This window comes from Eumetopias jubatus, unplaced genomic scaffold (assembly GCF_037043125.1).
Source record: "Eumetopias jubatus isolate StellerSeaLion01/CBP00866 unplaced genomic scaffold, mEumJub1_p1.0 scaffold_16, whole genome shotgun sequence".
NCBI lineage: Eukaryota > Metazoa > Chordata > Mammalia > Carnivora > Otariidae > Eumetopias > Eumetopias jubatus.
This window is the reverse complement of record NW_028274822.1, coordinates 39,542,130-39,561,215: the sequence shown is the minus strand read 5'-3', so window position 1 is coordinate 39,561,215 and position 19,086 is coordinate 39,542,130. Positions and strand designations below refer to the sequence as shown.

The window sequence follows — 19,086 nt, the reverse complement described above, 5'->3', positions numbered from 1 at the left end:
TTTTAGTATTGTTTGTTCTAGTTCTGTGAAAATTGCTGGTGGTATTTTGATAGGGATTGCACTGAATGTGTAGATTGCATTGGGTAATATAGACATTTTAACAATATTTGTTCTTCCAATCTCACCACTAAATTCTTAGTTGGTATCACTGCATCCCAAATCACTCATTCCTCTCCAGCTTATTACATGTAATCAGTGATTGCCAACCATTGTTATACATCATGGAATACAAAGAAAAAGAAATATTCACTTCATCATACTGGGGTAAAAGGCTCTTTGATGGCAGTGTCTTCTGAGCCAGTTTCAGGCACTCCAGGCCTTTCCCAGCTCTAAACTGCTGACAGGATAAAATCTCAGTCCAACTTTGGCCCATTAGCACCACACCAAGGTGGACAGCAGAGCAGTGGAAATCTCTGCTAATTTTAGTGGGATTTTCCTCAGCTGCTGTAGTACATTTATAATTCTTCTGATCAATTATTAATGACATAAAACCTAAACTGCTTAGTGTAACATTCACAGCTTTCATGATGGTGCTCCTACCAGTAGGTATAGTCTTTTTCCCTCCATCTGATCTCCAAACATAATAAACTACACACCATTCCAAAACCACATGCTTATTTTTTGATACCTGTCTGCCTTTTCTCCTATTGTTTTCACTACTTGAACTATTCGTTCCTTGACTAACTCATTACCACCCTCCAAGACTAAGTTCTGTTTTTATCACCTTTGCAGGCTGTCTAAGATTTCCTTCAAACTCTTCTTCCTGGGTTCTAGAGAATTCTGTGCTTAATTCAAGAAAAGAAGTTGTTGTACTTTAACTTGGGCCTCACCATCGCTCAGTGAAGCTAACTGGGAGCAAATGTTACCTTTCATTTAAGATGCTCAGAATCTCACCCATATTCTGACACTCAACACACAACTTCAAAATGAATAAATAAATGAGTGAATGAATGAATCAGAAGCAATTTTCTTTATCCTTACCAACGTAAATTAAAATATAAACCTCACTCTTCCACTTCTCTTTTAGGAGTCACATCACTTCATCTGGACTTCAACTCAGCAAATGTTGAGTACTTATTATGTCCTAGACATTTGATGGACTCTGAAAGTACTCATGCGAGTGAGATAGTGTTCTCTCCCTCAAAAGCATCACCACTTGGAATGGGAACCAAATATTTAAATAAAACTGCATGTGTCAAAAACTAATGATGTACTGTATGGTGACTAACATAACATAAAAAAATTAAGTAAAACTGTATAATACAACATATAATATAATCTCTCCCTCAATCTGATCTCTTTCCCTTTTGCTAGAAAATATACCTGGGACTTGCAATTAGAAAACAAATAAATAGAACTATACAAATTATTTTATTACCAAAGCTCTTGAAAGAGTATTCTAAAGCTGCCTTTTCCAATTTCTTTCAATGCTCTTGCTCCTTTCATTATTACATTTAATCTTATGCGTTTACGAATCTGATAATACTCTATCACTGATGCTCTCCTAACAGCCAAGTTGTATTCAGGCTTAGCTATGGACAGGAACTGCTGCTTTCAGGTGAATATGCATTTCTAGGATAAAGCTGCCAGGACCTGCAAGAAGACAGGAAGCCTACTAGAAGCCAGCAGGAAAGAACACATTTCTTTCTCCTTCAACCTTTCAATCTCCCTCTAGTGCCCTATATTTTGCAGAGCCTTAGAGGAATGTGACAAAGAAAGAATATAATCTGCAGAGCCCTAGCCCCAGTGGTCACCAAGCTGAATATAAAAATGTTGACAGATAATAATGTAATGACTTGCGCACTCAGGTTCTGTCTTCAGATATTCTCCAACACTTTTCTTTAAAGCTTTCATGAGCTCCCATGGCTTCAACTATTTTTTTTAAGATTTTATTTATTTATTTGACAGTGAGAGAGAGACAGTGAGAGAGGGAACACAAGCAGGGGGGGTGGGAGAGGGAGAAGCAGGCTTCCCGCTGAGCAGGGAGCCGAATGTGGGGCTGGATCCCAGGACCCTGGGATCATGACCTGAGCCAAAGGCAGACGCTTAACTACTGAGCCACCTGGGTGCCCCTGGCTTCAACTATTAATGCTGTAGCTGACTCACTGATCTTTTACTCTATCCATTTCTACTCCTTCTCCCAAACTCTATCTCCCCGTAGTGATTAGGTGTATGTATGCTTCCACATACACAGTTTCTAACATGTCCAAGATAGATCCTTTTCTCAGCAAAGCCAGTCATCAGTTCTTTTTACTATAAATGCCACCATAATTTTTCTAGTCAACCAGTATCATACCTCCTTCTACATATTCTGTTCTTTTATTCACTTATCATATGCAATTTGACATTGGTCTCTGGTAAGTCTATAAACCTCATTCCTGCTCCATCAATGTCTGATCACCTGTCTTTAATTACAAAAGCATTTTTTGTAACTTATATCTGTAACTCATGTTTTCATTTCATTTCAATTTGTCCTACATAATGCTGTCTAAATGATCTTGCCTATCTCTGAGCACACTGTACTCCTGGAAAATTCTTCATGCCTCCCACTACTTTACAAATTAAATGTGAACTTTTCAAGTGGGTCTTCACGATATAACCTGAACCTATATTCTCAGCTTTATCTCTCAATGTTTATCTGCATTACTAATATACGGACACATTGGATGGAAATTTGAAAGTGATATAATTAAAAGTAGAATGTCTCCACTTTACATTATTAAAAGCAATAAAATCAAACCACAACAATCAATATGCCAAAAAAATAATAATGGCAAAAGTAGAAAGGTAGTATCATAGAAAGCATTAAGCAAGATGATAGAAGCAAGAACCAATAAAACTAATCATATAAATTACTAAAGCAGAATGGATCGAAAAGCAAAATTATCCTAAATATTGCTCTATAAAGGTTACAAATACACATCTAAAAAAAAGCCAGAATACTTAATAATAAAATGCAAAATAGGGGTTAGTCTAACAAAAAGACCAGGTGTTGATATTAACTCTAAAACAATACATAGGAGAAAATTGTCATTATATTAAAAAATATGACCAAAATGGTCATTTAATAATTGTGAGTCTCTATGCACTGAATAACATGATCTAGAAATATATAAAGCAAAACCCACAAATTAATTCACATTGAACTAAACATTTCATTTAATTTATTTGCTCAGAAATGAACTATGAAGCAAAAGTTGCAGTGATCCTGTTTGATAATTCCATGCAAATTAAACAAAACCTTTTAACAAAAATTCATTTTTCTCTAGCTTTGTTGAAATTTAGTTGATAAATAAAACTGTATATAATTAAAATGTGCAATGTGATGATTTGATATATGTTTACATAGTAAAATGATTACCACAATCAGATTAAGTAAAACAACCATCATCTCATGTAATTATCTTTTTGTGTGTGTATATGGTAAGAATGTTTAAGATCTACACTCTCCTAGCAAACTTCAAGTATACAATAAATTATTACCTATAGTTAACATGCAATACATTAGATCCCCAGAACTTACTCATCTTATAATGTAAGGGTTGTACCCTTTGACCAGCATCTCCCCCATTTTACCCATCCCCCTGGCCCCACATAACCACCATTCTACACACTCTGAGTTCAACTTTTTTTTTTTTTAGATTCCACAAATAAGTGAGATCACATAGTATTTGTCTTTCTTTGTCTGCCTTATTTTACTTAGCATAGTGTCCTCTAGGTTTATCTATCTTATTGCAAATGGCAAGATTTCATTCTGTCTCATGACTGGAAAATATTGCATTATATATGGAATGAATATTTATCTATCTACCTACCTATCTATTCATAACTTTTTTATCCATTCATACATTAACAGACAGATTGTTTCTGTATTTTGACTACTGTGAATAATGCAGCAATGAACATGAGAGTGCAGATATCTCTTTTGGATACTGATTGTCTCCTTCAGATTTATACCTAGAAATGAGACTGCTGAATTAATGGGTTTCTGTTTTTAATTTTTTAAAAAAAATCTCCACAATGTTTTCCATATGGCTGTACCAATATACATTCCCATTAACAATATATAGGGTTCCCTTTCCTTCACATCCTTAGCAATACTTGTTATCCCTTGTGTTTTTGATAAATGCCATCATAACAGGTAAGAGATGATATCTCGTTGTGGTTTTAATTTGCATTATCATGATGATTTGTGATGTTGAGCACCTTTTCATTTATCTGTTGGTCATCTGTATACTTCTTTGGAAAAATGTCTATTCTGGTCCTTTGCCCATTTTTAATTGGATTATTTCTGTTTTTTTTTTCTTTTTTTGCCATTGAGTTGTATGAGTTACTTATCTATTTTCAATATTAACTCCTTATCAGAGATATAGTTTGCAAATATTTTCTGCCATTTAGTAGGCTGTCCTTTCAATTTATTTGTTATTTCTTTCTCTGTGAAGAAGCTTTTCATTTCGCTGTAGTTCTAATTGTTTATCTTTGCATTTGTTTCATGTGCTTTTGGTGTTCATATGCAAAAAATCATTGCCAAGACGAATATCAAAGAGTGCAACATATTAAAACTGCCAAAATTGCATTCAGAGACTACTTGGTCATTTTTCAAGTTTGCTTTTCATTGTAAGTGAGAAAGAAAAAACTGAAGTATTCAACTCAACTTGCTAAAAAAAGAAGGAAAAAGAAACAAAATAAAATTATAAAAATCAGTCAAAAAGAATAGTTAACAAAGAAAAAAGCTAAAACTAATGACTTAGAGAACAAAAATAATCATCGTGAATAAATCAGAATTTGTAGTGTGTGGAAAAACAACTATAAGGCAAAAATTTAACAGGGTGAATCAAGGAAAAGAAAAAAAGTCTGGTGCATGAGAAAAGAATATAATGACAGAAGCAGAAGAAATTAAAAAATATATATTTCAAACAACTTAATGATAATAAATTTGAAAACCTCATTAAAATCATCTTTTCTAGAAAAATATAGCTTTACCATATTGACTCAAGAATTAGAAAACATTAATCATGCAAAAACCAAAGAATAAACTGAATAAATTTTAAAATGTTTTTCTTCAGAAAAGAGTCAAGCTCTCTCTCTCTCTAGATATATATATATATATATTGGGGGGCATATATATATTGGGGCATATATATATGTGGGGCATATATGGGGGCATATATATATGCCCCCCTATATATATGTGTGTGTGTATATATATATATATATATATATATATATATATATATATATATATATGGGGGGCATTCACCATCATGTTTATACACTTAATGACAACTTTTATCCAGAACCTCCTTTTCAAGATTGCATAGCAAATGTAATGACTTCTTCTGCGGCAAAGGCTGGGCACATTTGCTAGAAGCTTCCATAAAACCTGGGGCTTTCCTACATTACAAGTTCATCAGCCGCGATAAAAATTCCTTGTGTATGTAGCATCCACCTGACCACTTTCCCATTATCCCAGGAGACCTGGAGCCAAGGTGAACCTTTGCAAACATGAAGTTCACACTGCTGTTGTATAGGACATAATAAAATCTCTGCTTCTCATCCAGGAGTTTCATGCCTTCTCCCAGCATCTGTGAAACTATGGCAGGCTAACTTGTTAGCTTGCAAGTGAGGTAAAATCTCTAACTCCGCACATATCTTGATAGTATCATGGGAGAATTTCTCAAAACTTTAAGGAACTGAAATGCATTATACTATTTAACAAAGAAAAAAAACCTTCTTATTTCATTTGAAAAACTCTTGTAAATCTCTGATACCAATATCTTGAACAAAGTATGAAACAGAACTATAGACCAATAGATATTCAGCATTAAATGGTTGCAAATTGAATCCAGTAAAGTATTACAATTTTAATAAAGCATAACTAATTAGGTATACTTAAGAATGCAATCTGATATCTGGAAACTTATACTATGACTTTAATTGACTAAAAGAGAATAATCATATATTTATGCTATTACTCTGCAGTGGGGAGGGGAGAGGAATTTCAAAAGTGGCAGTCCCACCAGGAAATTAATGTTACCTGGGAAAAGCATAACATCCAAAGTGTGTTCATGGAGTATTATCACAATAATGTAAAAAAATACCCATGTACATAAAAACTGAAATGGATTATGGCCAAATGATTTTAATAAATGCCTCTAGGTAGTTTGGGGGAAGAAAGCTAAAATGGTGATTGGTTGCCAGTTCAAAAAATAAAAAGCCTATTAAAACTTCATATATAGTGCTTTAATGTAGTGTTAGTAGAAGTTCTGGGACATATCTGCAAGATATAACATGATGCTGGAGAGAGATGCAAAAAGAAGAGAGGCTTCTTCCTTGTTTAACAGATCATGCTCAAAGTAAACATCCAAAATACATTAAATTTATATTTGAGAATCACTTATACCCATGCCACATCTTTCCTTCACATTCTAGTGTTACTCTCTCCTGATTTCTAAGTACCTAGGATCATTGTAGCACTGCATCTGTGCAAAAACTTGAAGGGTTCCCCAGTATAAAACTAGCACTCTTTTGCTAACAGTCCTCAGATTAAAATGTTCATTCCTCAAAGAGCCATCGATTTGAATAAGTTGCTTTAAAAAAGCAATATGATGAACCGAATTAATATTATTACATGTGATTAATGCTTAATCCTATCAGAATTGTTAAAAATATTATGCAAACCATGTTCCTAATTTTTAAAAATTTCATGTTATTTTAAAATCTTTTGGTGGCAAGAAAATTAACATTAAGGCAAATTATTCTTGCCTAGGAGGTTCACTGCTCAGTTCTAAACGTTTCCAGGTTTTTCACACATTTCACACATTTATTTCCCACTATTAAGATCACAGAATATGTAATGGCTTTATTTTATTTTAATCATACCTAATGTATCAGGTCAGTGGGCCAACGACAAAATTTATTGTATGTAATTTGTGCATTGTTACTAAATTCAAGTTTGTTTTTCACATCTTCCATCTTTCTGCTGATTACATCTTTAAAAATTGAGGCTAGGGTTTTGGTCATCCAACACTGAGTGCCCTGAACTAGTCGTGTGAATGAAGTGATGAGTGGACAATAGGAGAATTATTTTTAAAATTGTAATAATCCTTAAAATTAGTTCAGAGATTAAATTTGTTTCTGATTTTTACTATTGCTGTACCTGGCTGTCTAATGAGGCAGTGAATCACTGCCTCTCTATTAAGCTAAGAATTTTTCACATGAAATGGTCAAGAAATGATTTAATAGCCAAATACGGGACTATTATAAGTATTTCCTGAGAGTGAAATATAAATATGAAGCCAAATAAAAACTAATAAATTCTACAAAATATTGGGAGATTGTGTCTTTCAGAACTCAATTTGGAAATTGTTCTGTTTGCCAAAGATCCAGTGTAATCCATTATACCCTTCTCATATCATACCCTAATTTATAGGAAGAAGAACAAGGTTATAGAAAGACCAATAGAGAAAGGCACTGACATAGAAAAGCAGTGGGACTTCTGAGGATGGCTAATAATAGATTAAAATACCTGAAACTCCAGTTTTGTTTGGATCTTTCCAGTAACAAAAAAGGAAGATCAGTAACTAGAGCTATAGTACTTTGATGAATATGCTATACTGAAATTTAAATCTTAATTGCTTTTGCAAATTATAGGCAGTTAATAAAAACTCCATTTAACATTTAAAAAATCTTCCATTTAAAGATATCTGATATGGAACTACCTACCAAAAAAGGTAGATTTTAACTCTAGAACTACATTGCATGCTATGTGAAGTTTGTATGATACATATTTTTTTCTTAAACCATTTTATTGGCTGTTTGTATTTCTAATTCTATGGCATGTTTTCCTACATCCCCAGTTAATTGTACTGTGGCTTTTACAGTCTTTTATTAAACAATTCCTTCAGATGATCCATAATTGTGATCAATTCCTTTGCCCAGAGGGGACACCCCAGATTAGTAATACCACATCTATAATGATGCCTAATGAAACTTGTTTCTTTATTGGAATGCTTCATATTATATACATATTTACAAATTTTTATCTCATCCAATTTCTAAACAGGGATGAGAATAGTTTTATATGAAAAATCACATTGTCTTTCCACTATTTAATGCCAATAACTGATCATAATCATAAGTAGTGTCACTAATGAGATAAATCACTTTCTAAACTATACATGTTCAAACTCTATGCTTCTGGTCACATAGGGTAAATGCATAACAAAGAGCTATCCAAGAGCTGATAAGAGACAATTTCATATATATTAAAGGTGACTTGAGAAGTACTATTCAGATATTTAGCAGAATCCTTAATTGCTAGAAAGCAATAGATAATGTAATAATTTTCATCTAGAGAGAACAGACTGGATGGCAAATTTCTCATGTATTATCAAGGAGAGAGGGAGAATGAGAAAGAAAGAAAGGGACGGATTCAGCTTTTGCACACAACATAAGTATTCAACTAAAGTATCAGGCTGGCGCAGTATGGAAAGTATCTCTGAAATGCTCCTGCTTTCAGGCATTATCATGCATGTGGGCAGCAAAATTACCAAAAAAGCATATGTTCATCCATTTATTCATTCAGTCATTCAATGACTATTCATTGAGTGCCTCCCTTGTGCCAGACACAGTTCTGAGCTTTTAGGATACAGAGAAGAATGTGACAGAAAATCTCCTGTCCTCACTGACAATACGTTAGTATTGCAAGATGCAGGCAGACAACAAACAAGTAAAAACGAATGAACAAAACAAGATAGAGACTGGTACTACAAAACCATGTGATGTGACAAGTGGCTGGAGGTAAGTACATTTGAGAATGGGATGGCAGAGACAAGATTTTGGATGAAAAAAATACAAATCTCCATTTCTGAGAGGCTAGTTATACAGGATTTTTTCTTTGTCTCTCTCCTGCTGACCATATTTTGCCATTTCACTAATTATTATTGTTCCATTAAAGTGCTGAAATGCCAGTCAATAAATGATTATTGAGATCCCACTGTGTTCTCAGCACCAGTACGACTGGAAAATGTGGTTGAATTCAAACAGCTAATTCTACTGCTGTGATAAAATATGAGGCAGAGAATGATGCTTAAATCAGTAAATAACTTAAGCCTTCTCTTTTTGAGGGGTGCATTTGAGTCTAAGCCTCCACAGTCCATTCATATATCACAAATCTTGAGATTTAGCCACCAATGTTTCAGGAACCTCTCCAAGAGGAGGCATCATTTATTGCCACTAGGTGGCACCAATTATTTTCATATTTTTAGGCCCCCTTCTCCCCAAATACCCTTTTTCTATGTAATGGCCATATTTAAAATAGAAGAATATTATTTAGCACAATTATTAATAAAATTATTTTTCCTTTATTAATATTTTTCTATAGGAAGGATCACAGAAATAGCACTATAGATGGTATGTTCATTCACTGACGTACTTGTTTGTTTAATATATATTTGCTCCATTTTCTTAAATGAATTAAACAATGTCTTTGAAAATGTAAAAAGGAAGAAAAGTAATTGAGTATATGAATATATATAAAAATTGGCTATATAAACATCAGGATCCCAAAAATAGCTTGTAAAAGTACACTATCATATTACATATATCTTTAAAAGTTTTTAAGTTTTTAGAATTTAAACCTTTGCTACTCCAAGATGAAAAATGAGTGCCTCAGACTACCTGCTAGTTTAACTATCACATATTTCTTTCATTCTAAGACAGTATAAAAATAATACTCACTTTAATATCTGCCAGAACTTTTTGCCTCATGGTAATGAGTGTTCGATATCTCTGTTCTTCCTCATAGAGTCTCTCTTCATAGATTTTTTTTTCACTTATGAGATGATCAAATACAGCTTGTGCATGCTCCCTTTTATATCTCATGGTTATAAATTCGTTTCTATGAAGAAAGAATAGTATTTGCAACTAATCAATTCATATTTTATTTTTTAAAATACATTTGTGATACATTTTAAAAGAGCCAATCTTGAAAAGTCTTAGAACTGAATGGCTTTGGAAAAATTCCCTAATCCTTTCCATAGGACTACCTCTACAGAGCTACTTCTAAATGGTCCAGTTGGAAGAAAATCTCTGGGGAAATTTAGTGGATTCTCTTGGTTGCCTACCCAGCATGCTTCTATTTTGTTGTCATTCTAAAAGAACCCCTCCTCCATGCAGCATATAACACCAAAGATATATTCTAATTAGATTAAGCCAATTAGTATATGGCTAATTATTTAGGAGTGAACATATATGTTAATATAACCTAATAAGATGAAAGACAAGGACCTAATTCCATGTAGAAAAGACTCAATATCCACTAAATGTGAATGAGTCATGTTTTCAAACTTGATGACAATGGACATAGTGGAGAGAGAAAAAAATGAGTACCTAGTGTTGAGCTGCTGATTCACTAATATCAACCAACTCTGCAGTTTACCCTACCCAAGGGTTCCTGTTATATAAGAGGACACATTTCCCTATTGTTCAGTTTAAGCTGTTGTGTGAATACCTTTGTTTGTGTACATGTGTGTGTATCTTGTCATTTGTAACTAAGTATATACCGACACGGAGGTTAAATGATTTCTATTTAAATAAGGAAGAACACTAATGGAAAAGCATCAAAAAGTGGTTAAAACAATAATGAAAACAAATATGCTTTAGAAATAATTGCCAGAGTTGATCAGTAACACAGAGTGCAGAATAGACAGAGCTGCAAAAACTCAGCACTGTCTTATATTACCCATACTTGTTTTTATCTCTACTGGTATAGAAAATTGAGTCATTTGCACAGTTAGCTAAAAAGGCAGCAGGACTAAAGTTTTTGAGGGGCTGAAATGTTAAAGTGCTCAAATATAGTATCTCATTTAATACAACAAAACCCTATGGAAGAATAGTCATTATAGCAATTTACAGATGAAGAAACTAAACTTCACCATAATTAGCTTATGTAAGCTAATTAGTAAATAACAGAACCAGAATGCAAATCCAGTTTTGTCTTACTCTGTTTGATTCAGCAGCTCAACACTAAATACTCATTTGTTTTCTCTCTTTCTCTACTACGGCTATTATCAGAAATTTGAAAACAACGCTTTTTGTTTACATTTTTAGATGTGAGCCTCTCCTTCTAAATAGGATAAGATCCTTTCCTTTTATCTATCTGTCTTGCCCATGTTTTTTCCACTTCATCATTCATACCAAAAACATCCAAAATTCTTATGTAATATCCTATATAAATATTCACTAATATCAATATTATGGAACACAGAAACCAGGAAATTCACATGGGGAAGAGCTAGTATGACCAGAGCCAAAAAACTCTCACAGTTGCTCCCAGCAAACATCACTATATCTTGACCGCATATATTTTGTTCTCTACACTAGGTATTTTGAGATTAGATTATATTCAACACAGCATTTTTATTAGTTAACTATATACACACATACATTATATAGGCTATATACGCTTTTATGTATATCTACACATGAAAATAGTGTTTCCTTTCTCATAGTCATAAAAAGAATAAACTCTGAAGTCCTATGGGTCTGGGTCTAAATCCTTTCACATCCTAATTAAGAAACAGTTGTAAAAATTAGAGTCAAGGACAACTTTAATTGCTATTATTCTAATCACCATATTTTAATCATTTGCATATGCAAGTTTGTATTTCTAAAATTATCTTCAGATACTTGAAGGTACACTTTGGTGTACCTTCTTGGTGTCTGGCACTAGGCACACTGTGGGTTCTTAATAAATAATGATTAACTTGATATAGTCATCTATTAAAAATACCAGTAGATTATTACTAATATAGTTTATTTGAAATAATCTTCCTTTCCAATCCTAGTTTAGTGAGTCAATATGCACAGTTGTAAGAGCACACACTGGAACAAGATGGACCTAAATGGGCTGGCTCTAACCACTGATTAGCTATACAAAGACAATCATTTAATTTCCCTGAGCTTCTGTTTCCTCAGTATTCATATTACATAACTGAAGAATTTGCTGTGAGAACTGGATAAGATAAAGTACACAGATTGCCCACAAAGTGCCTGGCACATTAGGAAGTCAATCAATAGTAACTTCAAATATTATTTGACATTATCCATCACCATTGTTAATTAATAGATCTTATTTAAATCAAACTATAATTCCTAAATGTGACCAATGTATATCCTTCCTGTAGTCCTTCAAGCTCTGTTCTCAAGGTATTACAAAATAGAAAAATAAGAACCAAAAGTAACAAAGGAAGAGAATGTAAGTTCTAAGTGAGGGTCTTATGGAAACACTAAAGGTCTTAGAGTATGATCATTCTCTAAGTGAAAGACCTTACTAACCCTTGTTAGGTATGTCCCTGATTAATAAAGGGACTGAATTAGAGGTTTCTGAAGACAATAAATATGAACAAATTACACAAGGTTTTGTAGAATATCTATTTCTAAAGGATTACCTCAAAACTTACCAAAAAAGTTTGGGTGAAAAACCATAGATTATTAACCATGTCACGTGAGTGAGAAATACTGAAATGAGTGGGAAAGATTATTAATTTCATAATTAATAAAAGTTCTTATACTTGGAAAAGAATAAACATTCCCAGTTATTCAAATAAGAATAAACCCAGGGGAATAATAAAAAATGAATGCAATTTATGTTTGATTGTTTGTTTGTTTGTTTGTTTGTTTTTTATGTAGGCTCCATGCCCAGGTGGAGCCCAATGTGAGGCTTAAACTCACAAACCTGAGATCAAGAGCTGAGCCCAAGAGCCACCCAGGTGCCCCCACAATTTATGTTTTTAAACCAAAATTATCAAATATCACATGTGTATTCCACATCAAATAATGATGGAAAATAATGGACCCTTTTAAGAATAAACCTTAAAGAAATTTGGTCTTATCTCTTTTATAAATAATATATTGAACATTTAATATTTTGATAAAATTTAAGTACTTACTTTAAATTCCCAATTGTCTGAGCAAAAGTAATATTTTCTTTCTCTTTTTCTTTTAAGTTCTCATTCAACTGATTTATTTTTGCATGATAAATAATTGTTTTACTTTTAGTGTTCTCTATTTCTCTAAAAATTATTGAGCATTTTTCCTGGAAAATAAATTCAAGGATGTTTTATTTTAAATACTAGAATTTTCAAATCCTTGCAACTTAAGGACACAATTACATTTGGCCATGTAAACAATTAAAAGCAAACAGTAACTTATTATCAGTGTAACACTTAGATTTATGTTCTTTCTCTTCTCCATAGTTACATCTGATGAGATTGTCTAAAAAATGGCTTAGAGCTATATAGTCTCTTCCCACAGCTCTCTTCCTCTTTCCCTTTTCCCCTCTCTCCCCTGCACTAACTGTCTTCCCCTCCACAAGCACACCTTAAAGGCATGTCCTTTCAAAATATAAACATGTGGATGGGGCGCCTGGGTGGCTCAGTTGGTTAAGTGTCTGCCTTCAGCTCAGATCATGATCTCAGCATCCTGGGATGGAGTCCCACATCGGGTTCCCTGCTCAGTGGAGAAGTCTACTTCTCCCTCTAACCCCTCCCTGCTCATGATCTCTCTCTCACTCTCAAATAAATAAAATCTTAAAAATATATATAAACATTTGGTTACTAGTTTTCAAACATGTACATTGAAGGTGGGCAAGGATATACATTGTCCTGATCTTTCAAACAAAAGAAATCAATATTTAATACCAGTACACTTTCCCAAGGCTGACCTGTGCAATTCCAACCTGAAGATTTGATTTTGCATCTAGTTTTTGCATGATCCTTTCATGACTGTTGATGTTTATATTGACTGAATGATTTACTGATTGGATGACTGACTTACTGAATGCTCTTCCCCACATTTGGCATTGCTTCTAATTAGTGCTACTCTCCCAAATGATTTCAGGTATCAACTGCTCCCTTTGCTCCTATTTTCTTCCACTTCCCCCCATATGCTCTCTGATTCTTTCTCTACTCTTACAGATTTCAAGAAGAAAGGCTAATCTTTTATATTTATTTTCCTATAAAAATCTGCTATTTGTCCACGACTTTCAACACTGGGTACTGTATTTGGATTTTCATACCCTCCCTTTGTTTCTTTCTTTTTCTGGAAGTTCTAGAATTCGTCTACTGATAAATGAGGGTTTTTCTGTTTGCTTGTTTTTAATACCTGAATGTAGTTGAAAGATGGCTGACTAGGATTCTTCAGTGTGACCAATAGGATATTATATTATTACTGGGAGAAAAGTCAGTCCCCCCAAAAAGTGTGAAGAGGTACAGTATGGAATAAAGTAAGTAGGTAGGAGTCAAAGAGATGGGCAACTCTGGGTACAGTATGCTATCACGGAACTTGTATTTTAAGTCAGATTCCATAATTCATGCCTTAATCTTGAATGCAGATTCTCACAGCAAAGTCAAAAGACATCAGAAGCAATGGTATCAACAACTTAGACCAGACCAGCCAGTTCAGCAGTGCTAAAGGTGGTGTCAAAACATCTACACTAAAAGAAAGAAAGAGGCAGTGTGCTTCCTGCAGACAGCAATGAAAAGCAAAAAATGGTATTTTGCCACTCTAATAGGTACCATCAGTGAGGCTTTGGTAAACCATGGCATCAAAAATATCAGAAACATCATTATGGTAAGCTGAGTCTAGAGAGAAGCTGTTAGATGTTGTATGTCAATCAGGAGTACAAATCTGCACATCTGCAGTGAGCAAAAGATTGCCCCCCCCAACTGCCATTTGTAAGTCTTTTGATAAATGCTGAAGGGCCACCAGAGCAAATGGGAATAGAGGCAGATTTATTTATTTAAGATTTATTTATAATCTGACCATTCTTTGGCTTATTTTTTCTCTAGCCCTTGGGGGACACAGGCCTCAGTAATTTGGAGGCTTTCCAACCCAAGGGTACTTTCATGTCCAGACCTAGAAGAATCTAAAAATCTGAATTGCAGTTAATTAATGTTTTAGTATACAACATTTTTCATCATTTCCTTATCCCCCAAACTTTCAAGTCACATATTTAAAAATATTAGGTAATAAAGATTATATTCAGATTCTAAATTATTAATTTCAATTTATATTTTAATTTTATTTAAGATTTTTTTAAGATTTTAGATTAAGAATTTAAGATTTTAAGATTTTTATTTAAGATTTAATTTTTGAATTATCTAAACAAAAGTTTAGAATCTATGCCTAAGATATAAATTGGGGTTAGAAATAGTAAAAATTCAGTAATGGCCCATGTTTAACTTGGCCTATGTTTATCTTGGCCCATGATTGAAATGCTTATGCACAGTAGAAGATAAAATTATTTGTCTTAAAAATTATTTGCTTAGAACTTAAGTTCTTAGAAGACAGAAATAGGGTCTATAGTATGGCTTGTACTCCTATCAGCATAAAAGTACTTAATAAATGCTATTAATGATATTTGACATTACAACAGTTTGGTGTTCAACAGCATGGTGCATGAGGCATTTCTTCATCTATGTATTGCCCATCTCACTAGCTTCATCTCTTTTCACTCTTTTTTTTTTTTAAAGATTTTATTTATTTGACAGAGAGAGACACAGCAAGAGAGGGAACACAAACAGGGGGAGTGGGAGAGGGAGAAGGGAGCCTGATGCGGCGCTCGATCCCAGGACCCTGGGATCATGACCTGAGCCGAAGGCAGACGCTTAACGACTGAGCCACCCAGGCACCCCTCTTTTCACTCTTATAATAGGTGCCCTGCTCTCCGGTCATACCAAACTACTTGCAATTCCACACACAGCACTATTTCATGATACCTCTGCTTTGCAAACAGCACCTGTTTCTAAAATGCCCTTACTTCATTTCTTCATCAATTTAAAAATTATATAATGATGATGATGATGATGATGATATTAATAAGTACCTTCAGTGACAATAATTTTTTAAGGCTTTTTGTATATCATCTCTATTCTCCACAACATCATGGCAATGTAAGTATTTAACCTTCATTTACTCCATTAGTAATTCTCATTTTTAGATATAACTTCTTCTGAAAAACCTACCCCAACACCCTCAGTTCTGTCAGGTTTCCTCCTCCATGACACTCTTCCACCTCATTATACTGCTGTCATGGCTTTGCTCACAGTGTATTAATGCTCTGTGTCCTTGCCTGCTCCCCAACAAGATAATGTGCTTCTTGAGTGAAAAAGTTCTCCTTTTACTTCCCCAATTCCAGCAAATTCTAACAATGTTTAATATATCTCAAGTGCTTAATAGTAATTGAAAAGACAAACTTATTTGAAGAACAAATAAAAGAAAATTAACCCTTCTTTTCTATCCCTTCAACTCCTAGTACCTTCTATAATACTGAGCACACACACAAAGAAAGAGTTCAGCCATATTCTTCATTGAAATTTGTTATATTTATTAGACATACCACCTTTGGCAATTTTTAGTTAATATTTTTTGAAACTAGTATTCAAATGTGGGACATGAGCAACCGGGTGGTTTTCCATTGCCATGTTCAACACATACGTTTTACCTTTGTGACATGTGTTACAGTAATTTGTTATCAATAACAGTAGTATGCTGAGTAGTAGGAGCTTGTCTGAATGTTTTTGTTCCTGATTTTAATGGAAATAATTTTAATGTTTTTGCCATTAAGTATAACGTTTGCTGGAAAGTAGTGGTAGACACATTATCAAGGTAAGGATGTTTTCATTCTATTTCTAGATAGTTAAAAGTCTTTTTGAAAATCATTAGTGGCTATAGTGTTTTATTAAATATTTTAGGTTAATTGTCTTTTATTTCTGTAAATGTACTGAATTATATTAGTACAGCTGATCCTTGAACAACAGAGGTTGGAACTGTGCAGTTCCTCTTACAGGTAGATTTTTAACAGCACATCACTGTAAATGTATTTTTTCTTCCTTTTGATTTTTCTAATTACATTTTCTTTTGTTTAGCTTCCTTTAATATAAGGATATAGTATATAATATCAATAGCATATAAAATATTTGTTAATCAACTATTTGTAATCAGTAAAGCTTCCAGTAAACAGTAGGCTATTAGTAGTTAAGTTTTGGGGGAGTCAAAAGTTACATGTAGATTTTTGACTACGTGGAGGCTGGTACTGCCTAAATCCTGCATTGTTCCAGTGTCAGCTGTACATTTGTTTATGTTGACTCATCTTCACATTCTTCAAAGGAATCTTACTTTGCATAACACATGCTTTTTAATCACATTTTAAAAACTCAAATCACTGATATATTTAAGAGTTTGTCATCTGTGTTCATAAGTGAGGTCACCTAAAGATTTCTTTTTCAAGCTAGTATTTTTCAGTTACAATTTCAGAATTATATTATTACAGAATAAATTTAGAAGCTTTCCATACTTTCTTATGGTCTGTATCTGGTCTTTGTAAGGAGGCCTATAAAGCATCTGGGCTTGTTCTTTTTTTTTAATTAATTTTTTTTTTCTTTTAGAGAGAGAGAGAGAGAGAGAATGCACACATGCAAGCTGGGAGAGGGGCAGAGGGAGAGGGAGAAAGAGAATCTCAAGTAGGCTCCATGCTGGGCATGGAGCCCAATGTGGGGCTCAATCTCATGGCCCTGAGATCATGACCTGAGCTAAAATCAAGAATCAGAGGCTTAACTGACTGAGCCACCCAGGCACCCCTGTGCCTGTTCTTGTGGTTAGTGGTATAGACAAATTACATTTATTCTATAATTTTTATTCTACTCTTGTTGTGATTTTCCCTCTTTACCTAGTTTTCATTATTTGTATTTTAATAAATAGTATAATAATTTGTATATAAATTGTATACTTCATCTAAATTTTAAAACAAAGTTCTATGCAAAATAGGATTCTTTCTTGTACTACTATATATAATAATGTCTCTTTTAATTTTTCCCATGGCTGTTTTTATCTTCTTTTTGTCCTTATAGATATGCTAAGTGCTTTACGTTTTTCTTACCAAAATGATTTATTGGTAACACTAACATATTACCTTGGCCTGTTCCATAAATTTTGCTGTATAGTTTATCATCAATAATTTATAAATAATTTGTGCTTCTACATATTCCTTAACACAGAACACATAATGAAAAAAATGTAATTTAAAAAATATTTCCAGTAATCTGTTTTCTTTTTGCTCTATTTTTTTTGTTACTAAGTTCTGATTTTGCTTCATTGTATTCAACAAAAGTAACCTGTATGATCTGACCAGAATAACAGAATGGTTAAGAGCACAGAGTCTAATGCCGGTGCCAGATTTAGTGAATCTCAACTCCACCGTTAATGAGCTGTGTGAAACTGAACAAGTTAATTCAAAAACAAGGCATTAGATTCTTCAGCTGTAGAATGGGGATAAAAAGAGCACAATCTTCACAGAGTTATTATGAAGTTGAAATGAGTTAATATGTCTGAGCACTTAAAATAATGCCTGGTATACAGAGAACATGCGAAGTATCAGTATCTGTTGTTGTTATTAGTATTACTATTTTCCTTGATAATTTTTAATCTTTTGTGGCCTAGTACAAACTTTTAAAAAATGATATGATTACACCTCTGTTTCATAGCCAACATGCTGTCCACCAACAAATCCAATTGGTGCAACCTTTAAAGTACATCCAGAGGGTAGGAAGTTAAAGACAATGGACTATCTCCACCCCCCATATCCAGTGATTCTCTAAAGACAAAATATTAGAGAAGAAGATTCTCAGGGAGCAAGTATTTCTAATTTGGAAAAGGCCCTGAAGCCCTTTGATATATGACCACTTGTTCATGCTGCCCATACACCAACTTGAGGGTAAAACTGAGATGTCAGATAGTAACAGATGTTTCAGTCCGTATATTGGTCTCATCCATATAAACATGGTACTATTTTTAGTACAATACAAATCCCTACCTCTACTTTGTAGGAGAGGTTAACAGGAGGATGCACTAGTTCAATGGGAAAAACACCGCAAGAGAAAAAAATGAAGATACAGAGACTGTGTGTGCGTGCATGCGTGTGTGTGTATGTGTATAGAAACTACTTAGTGCAACCAATTAGAAATGAGAGGCATCAACCTAAAATAAATTTGCTTGAATAGTTTTCATTGACATAAAGAAGTTGTA

The 19,086-nt window shown here is 33.6% G+C and overlaps 1 protein-coding gene across 1 annotated transcript in view; it reads right to left on the bottom strand.

Annotated features, from left to right (window-relative positions):
- The window catches only part of CCDC178 (coiled-coil domain containing 178), a 410,690-nt gene that overhangs the window by 263,999 nt on the left and 127,605 nt on the right, over positions 1–19,086 (bottom strand). Inside the window, exons 16-17 of the mRNA XM_028098190.1 lie at positions 12,954–13,099; positions 9,742–9,901 (exon numbers count right to left, since the gene is read on the bottom strand). Of these exons, the coding sequence (XP_027953991.1) occupies positions 9,742–9,901; positions 12,954–13,099 (306 nt within the window). The remainder of the gene's footprint in view (positions 1–9,741; positions 9,902–12,953; positions 13,100–19,086) is intronic.